The 7,944-nt window shown below is 36.6% G+C and overlaps 1 protein-coding gene across 1 annotated transcript; it reads left to right on the top strand.

The window, feature by feature from the left end:
* Window positions 1-2,787: 2,787 nt before the first annotated feature.
* On the top strand, window positions 2,788-3,717 carry LOC102841225 (olfactory receptor 4C46-like). Its single transcript, XM_006865151.1, has one exon. It carries the CDS (start codon window positions 2,788-2,790, stop codon window positions 3,715-3,717), a length of 930 nt encoding a protein of 309 aa, XP_006865213.1.
* The last annotated feature ends 4,227 nt before the right edge of the window (window positions 3,718-7,944 follow it).

Here is a 7,944-nt window from a genome sequence, read left to right as displayed (position 1 = left end):
TTAATCAAATGTCATAGCAACTAGTAATATGGACATTACTATTCTTTTTACAAGTAAGAGAACAAGGTGCCAAGAAATGTACCAAGAGTAATGTACTAAATCTACCAAAAGTAAAAAGAGTTGCATGTGAACTATTCTAGTTTTGATATTTCTATTTTAAAACCAATACACTTAGTTATTGTTTTCAACAGTTTTGCATAAGAGTTTGGGGGCCATTCTTTACAGGAGCACAGGAGAAGGGATGGTGGTGGTGGTGGTTATGTGTCATGGAGTCAGTTCTGACTCATAACACCCTGTACAGGGTTTCTGAGGCTGTAAATCTTTACAGGACCAGAAAGCCTCATCATTCTCCTGTGAAACACCTTGTAGTTTTAAACTGCTGACTGAGGTCAGCAGCCGGATTCTTAATCACTACACTATCAGAGCTCTTTAGGAGAGGAGATAGCGGGGTGTAATGAACCCTGGCTCATTAATGGTTAAGTGTTTGATGCAAAATGAAAGGTCAGCTGTTGGTACCCACAGCCACTCTGTGGGAGGAAAGACCTGGCCACATGCTCCTGTAAACACTGCCAATGAGACTCAGGATAGGATCAGCCAACTCTGTCATACAGGGTCCTGTCACTCACAATGAGACTCAGGATAGGACCAGCCAACTCTCATACAGGGTCCTGTCAGTCACAATGAGACTCAGGATTAGACCAGCCAACTCTGTCATACAGGGTCCTGTCTGTCACAATTCACTCAATGACACAAAACAATGAACACAAAGTAGGTGCTGAGGGAAAGACCAAGATGAAGAGTTCTTTCAATGAAAAAAGTACCACCTTTTCTTTAATATTTGGGAATTCCATGATGCTATCAATTAATCTTTATAAAGGTATAAGTTCTACTGATGTAATTGCTTTGGATATACTTGCCTTTGTCCTTTATTAGCTTCTAGTTTTGGGGAAGAATTCTCAATTCCTTTCATCATTTATTTCCTAATTTATAATATAAGAATTAAAATGATAGCGATATCAATCCAATAGGTGTGTAATAAGGATTGAAAGGCACATGAAGGCAAAACACTTCAAATATGTAAGTGACCAGTAATTTCTAGTGACTTTTATCATTGTTATTATAAACATAACCTGAGATTGTCTTCTCATCTGCCAGATGGGTGAAATAGTGCCAACCACACAGGTTCTTATAAGTATTAAATGGAATTACAAATGCAAAGCTCTTGTTCCCACACCATGCACATAGCACCCAGTCATTAAGATGTATATATTATTAGATATTAGGAGTCCTGATGTAATTCATTCGGCTGCAATGTTGGTTTAAACCGCAAGGTCGGTTGTTTAAGCTCACTACTCATTCCTTGGAAACCCTATACAGGGTCACTATGGGTTGGAATTGACTCCATGGCACTTGACAACATAAACACCAACAATTATTAGATATTATAAAGTGAAATGAATTTAGACAATAAGCATTATGAAGTATTTTACAATGGATTTTGTATCCTTTCTTTCGATTCTCATCTCTAATGACTTATATGCATTATGTCAACTATGATAAATAGTTTGCTAATCAATTCCTCTGTCTCTGATTCAATGTTCTGAACCTTGTTCATGACAAAGAAAAAAACTTACTTGAATAGTAGCTCAAGACTCATTTTTCAAATCACTCTGTTTCCTTCCACTCATATCCTCAAAAACATAGTATAATTCTCTGTTTACTAATGAGTAAGAGAAAAGTTCCTTTACTTTACATCCATGGCTTTCATACCAGTGCACATATTGTCCTCTACTTCAAAGTGTACACAGATTATATCCTACCCTGTGCATTCATAGAAGTCTCTCATATCTACTTTCATAACACAATCTTCACATGGGAAGCAGTCTGGTATACTTCAGGCACTCACAACTGCTAGATATACAGCAAAAGACAATAAATCAAGAATACAAACAGATCCTTGTATACATTTTTCATTACAGCATTATTTTCCATAGACAAAAGGTAAAAGAAACAGCCCACATGTCCATTAATTAACTAATGTACAATTAAAATGTGGAACATGCATTTACTGTTGGTTTTTTAGTGCTGTTGAGCCACTTCCAACTCATAGCAACCCTGTGTACGGTTTCCAAGGAGTGTCTCATAAGCTTGAACTACCAACTTTGTGGTTCAAATAACTTTACAGTCCAGCACATTATCCCACAACACCACACCAGGACTTGGTAACATACATACAATGCCATATTTCTCAATCACCAAGAAACTCTAAGTCCTATATATGCCAAAACAAAGATGAACCTTTAAAACTTATGCCAAGTAAAATATGTCAGTCACAAAGGGAAAAATATGAATCCCACTCACATGAAATATCAAGATTTGGAAAGTGTAGAGAGACAAGTTTACTAGTGGTAAGCAGGTACATACAGATAGAAGAGGAAAGGAAGACACATTTCTTGGGGGACACTGAGTTTCTTTTAAGGAGATGGGAAACTTGGAAATTCATAATGGACAGGACCAAATGATTATTTGAGCATAAGTTAATGTCACTGAATTATATATATGAAGAAGCAAAGTGTTGAAAAATAATTGTTCAGTTACATATATATTTAGCACACTAAAACAAAATGAAAAGAAAAAAAAAAAAACCTTTACTTTTCTCTCAAAAATTCTCAAATCAATAAAATCAAGATATTTATTCTGTATTAGTATAAAAAAGCTTAATAAATGCAAGATTATACTAATAATGATTTCTTTACAGATAAGGTAACTAACAAGCACAAGAAATCCATGGCGAGTAGGAATAACGTGACAGAGTTTATTTTACTGGGTCTAACGCAAAACATAAAGATGCAGAAAATCATATTTGTGGTGTTTTTGGTCATCTACATCGTCACTGTGGTAGGAAATGTGCTCATTGTGGTAACCATCATTACCAGTCCATTGGTGGGATCGCCCATGTACTTTTTCTTGGCTTATCTCTCCTTTATTGATGCTTGCTATTCCTCTGTCAATACTCCTAAACTGATTGTAGATTCAGTCAGTAAAAGGAAGACCATACTCTTCAATGGATGCATGACCCAAGTCTTTGGGGAACATTTCTTTGGAGGTGCTGAGGTCATCCTTCTAACTGTGATGGCTTATGATCGATATGTGGCCATCTGCAAGCCCTTGCACTACACAACCATCATGAACCGTAGAGTATGTGGTCTTCTAATGGGAGTTTCATGGATGGGAGGCTTTCTTCATGCAACCATACAAATCCTTTTCATGTTTCAATTACCCTTTTGTGGACCTAACATCATAGATCACTTTATGTGTGATCTAAATCCTTTGCTCAGTCTTGCCTGCACAGATACCCATATTCTGGGATTCTTTGTTGCAGCCAATAGTGGCTTCCTCTGTTTGTTAAACTTTTTCCTCTTGCTCATCTCCTATGTGGTCATCTTGTATTCCCTAAGGACCCACAGCTTGGAGGGGAGGCGCAAAGCCCTCTCAACTTGTGTTTCACACATCACAGTGGTTGTCTTATTCTTTGTGCCCTGCATATTTGTGTACATGAGACCTGCAAAAACTTTGTCTATTGACAAAGCAGTTACTGTATTCTACACACTCATAACTCCCATGTTAAATCCTTTAATCTATACCTTTAGAAATGTCCAGATGAAAAATGCCATTATGAAATTGTGCAGTAGGAAGGTTATTTTAGTGGACAAATAAATATCACTATATCCAATTGACAAAACAGTTCGAAGAGCATTTACAATACTCTCAGAAAGAAATACTTAAGGGGCAAATAAAAATTTATCTTTACTATTTATAGGGTTTGCATGTAGCAAATTAGGAATAGGTAAGGCAAGAGTATTCCTTACATTCTTGATATTTTTGCCAAATATTGACTGACTGAGTTTTGCTAGGAAAATGCATGTAAGTAGATGCATAAGATTTCCCTTTATTAAAAGAGAAAATATACAATAAAATTTATTTTGACCAACTTTCTAACAACTGCCATTAGATCAGCATTTAAATTATTTCATTTCACACTAGGGATCTGGGTGATGCAGGAAAGTACCAAAGCAGACATATTAAAGAGATAGAAAACTTAATTTGATTGATTTCACTGTCCTTTCTCTAGTGGTTATAATAGTTTCTCAAGAGATAGCAAACAACTGGTCAGCTAATTATAATAGCTTCCATTTACTGAACTGGGAATATGCTGGGAATGTTACATGTATTAGTTGATTATCTATAACTGGAAATCTAACAAGCTTTGCTTCTTTCTCTGCTTATTTTCATATATGGTCATTTGTTGCTAGCAGCACTATGACACCTAACTACTTTAAACCTGGAAAAACAATTGATAATGATGATTAGGTCAAGCTTCAAAATTTCCTTTTGAGCTTCTGAATAATTTTATCTTAGGTTGAAAACCAACCAAAAACAATGATGTTGTTGTCAAGTGCCACTGAGTTGGTCCAGACTCATAGCGATCCTGTATTGTGTTGCCAAAGAGAAGCTGGTGGGTTTTGAACTACTAACCTTGTGGTTCACAGTCCTGTGCTGATCCTACAGAACGATGCCAGAAGTCCAGAAAGAGTGATAGCACAAATAAAAGAACATTAGAATGTTTGGAAGAGATTTCATGAGTATTTAGTAAAGTTATACTCCTTAGAGGGTTGTCTACTAGATATAAGAGTTTCTACGATGTAGCACTCTTATGAATAATAAATGCAGAATGAATAATTAAAATTTTAAAGAAACATAAATAAGTTGAATAAAATTTATAAGAAAAATTATGACTGGACATTAAGTAATTCTTTCCTACCTTTATCTGATAGACACCAAGATGAAATCTAGCTAGATCTTGTAGGAAGATCAGAATCTGCTTTCCCTCTTGCTTAAACTAAGAAATGATAAATAAATGAAACTAAAATTCTCAGTGTGTCATTAATATTTAAGCTTGATATTCTCTTTGCTGTCAACTAGGTTTTATTATTTTATGAATATACACTGCATATTACTTTTCATTCTTTATTAATTTCACTAGTTTTTTGGTAATAGTTGTGGGGCTTCTCAACAATTCCATCTACATACACATCTCCTCCTTTTGAATAAAAAGCCCCAGAGCCTACTCACAACTTACAGGAGATTCCCAGACAGAAGCAGAAGAAAAGTACAACGTAGTGATAAAGTGACAAGACAGTGGAAGCACTGGGCATTCTGAAAGGAGATGGAGAAAAAATAATGAGCTCTGGAGATCAGGAAACATGTCATAGCTGAAAATCATCAAAAATGGAATGGAAGGATAACAATGAGTCTGAAGGACTAATAGGCATGAAGCTTCTGTGAGAGAGTCCATGGTAGATAGAATACATAGGTCAGTAGATGAAAAGAAACATGGTGTATTCAGGAACACTAAATAGTTCAGTATGGCTGGGCTTACTAATTTATCTGTTCATTCAATAATTACTGTGTGAAGTCACAATATGTGCCACAAACCGAGTTAGACACTGAACATGTAAAAAGGAAAAATAGAAAGAAATGAAAGTGGAGAGACAGGGACAGTAGAAATCAGGGCTTAATGTTAAGGAGAATATAGAAATGCTGAATGGTTGTTGACCTAGCAATTGATGTGACTGGATTTCAGTTTTGAATGTTAGTCTTAGCTACGTATAGGAACAAGACCTGAAGCAGGATAGCAGTTAGGAGTGTATCAGGATTTGATGTGAAAGGATGGAAATCTTGGCCCTGGTGGTGCCAATGAATATGCGAAATCAGTGAACTCTTGACCCAGCTACTGTGAATCTGAGCTTCAAAAATCTTAAGTTATACTAGAGAAAATGCACCAAATAAAACTGTAGCTGTCTAACATTGAGGTTCATGCTCACCACTCTAGACTCTCAAATGGCCAATAACTAGTCACAGAAGGCAGGCTCATTTGCTCCAAGGTCGGCCTACTTCTATAGAGCAATTTGTATTCAAAGACAATTAAGTAAGAATGTACAGTAAACAATTGAATATATAATTCTGATTCTCACAAACAAGATCTGTACTGTAGATATCTTGATCACATACATGTTAAAGAAAGTCAAAATGTATTGGACATCACCTAGTTTTTGATGTTGTTGCTGGTATATACTCATGTCAACTCCTACTCATGATGCCTTTATATACAATAGAACAAAACATTGTTCTGTCCAGTGTCATCCGTGCCATTACCAGCATATCAGATGACATCATTGTAGCTATGTTACTAATCAATCACTTTGGTCTTATACATAAATACATCTGTGATATATATATACTGCATCTAGAATATATAAGTCCTGGTGTGGCGCTGTGGGCTAATGCATCGGACTGCAAAGTCGTTTGAACTACAAGGTCGGTAGTTCAAACTCACCAGTTTCTCCTTGGAAACCCTATACAGGGTCGCTATGGGTCAGAATCAACTTGACGACACTTAACAACAAGAATATATAAAGAATGCTTACATTTCAGTATTAAGATACCCCAAGTCTCTATTTTATTAATGGGCAAAGGATTTGAACCGAAACTTCACAATCAATGATCCACAAATGCCAATGAGAAAACTAAAAAATGCTCACAAACACTAGTCATCAGGGAAATGCAAATAAAAACCCAAATTTGCCACTGCATATTTCCACCTTCTTTAAGGATCCCAGGTAACACAATGGTTATGCACTCAGATACTAACTGGAAGTTTTGTAGCTTTACTCTCCCAAGTAGTTCTGTGGTGGAAAGACCTGGTGACTATCTCATGAAAGGATTTTTTTAAACCCAATGTCTTTCAATAGATTCCAAATTATAACAATTCTATAGAATATATTTCTCCCATGGATTCAAATTGCTGACTTTTCAGTTAACAATACAGCACTTAACCAGTGCACCACCAGAGCTCCTCCTGTAAAGATTATATGGGATGACTGTGATTCAAAATTTACTATAATGTGCACTATAAATTTATTATAATGTGTAGTGCTCTACTGCTAACCAAAGGTCAGCACTTTGAGTCACCAGTCACTCAGCAGAAGAAAGATATGACACTCAGCTTCCAGACATATTGTTATGTTTGTAAACCCTATGGGAAAGTGCAAGATTGATGTCTTTCAGAAGGAACAGCACAAGTCTGGTCCTATGAAACTGAGGTAAAAAAATGTCCAAGTGTCCAACTATCCAAATATGCTATACCACTGCATCATCTCTGATATCAACCTCCACTTTTCCCATAGTATTTTCCCTAATAACTACAATTCATGTCAACATCACAAAGAACTCATGAACCATCAAGGAAATGACTAACATGACTGTGGATATTGGAAAGTTACAAATATATATTTCCAGAAACCAATCTGGAGGATTCTCTCACCCATGAGTTTGGAGGGGCTGAAGAACCCAGACCAGTAGATTAGACAACAGGCTGTTGATTCACAAGACTGCAGAAACTGATGAATCAGGTCAGATAATAGGTCACAGGTTCCAAAAACTAGAGTCCAGACCAAAGTGAGGCAGATGCAGGATTCAAAGTATCCCTATATACTGGACACAGACCACACCCTAAGGAAAATAAGGATAGTGACTGAGCACTACCCACTAATAAGGCTGCTGATGTTAAGTACCAGTGAGTTGGGTCCAACTCATAGCAACCCTGTACAGGGTTTCTGAGGAGTGGCTGGTTAATTTGAAGCACCAACATTGTAGTTCAAGCAACCTTGCAATCCAGTGCTTTTTCCTACACACGACACCAGGATGGACTTGCAGACTCAGAATATATTCCACATTAATCATTCCTGTTCAACACAAGAGACAACTCACTGCAAAGTGGGATCAAAACCACAGGCATAGAGAGTAGGATCCAAAGCCCATCACAACAAATTGGAAGACCATGATTAGAAGAGCCATATCAAACAATTGCACTGAAGGCAGTTC

The sequence above is a fragment of the Chrysochloris asiatica genome, unplaced genomic scaffold (assembly GCF_000296735.1).
Source record: "Chrysochloris asiatica unplaced genomic scaffold, ChrAsi1.0 scaffold00075, whole genome shotgun sequence".
Lineage (NCBI taxonomy): Eukaryota > Metazoa > Chordata > Mammalia > Afrosoricida > Chrysochloridae > Chrysochloris > Chrysochloris asiatica.
This window is presented reverse-complemented; position numbering and strand designations above follow the sequence as displayed.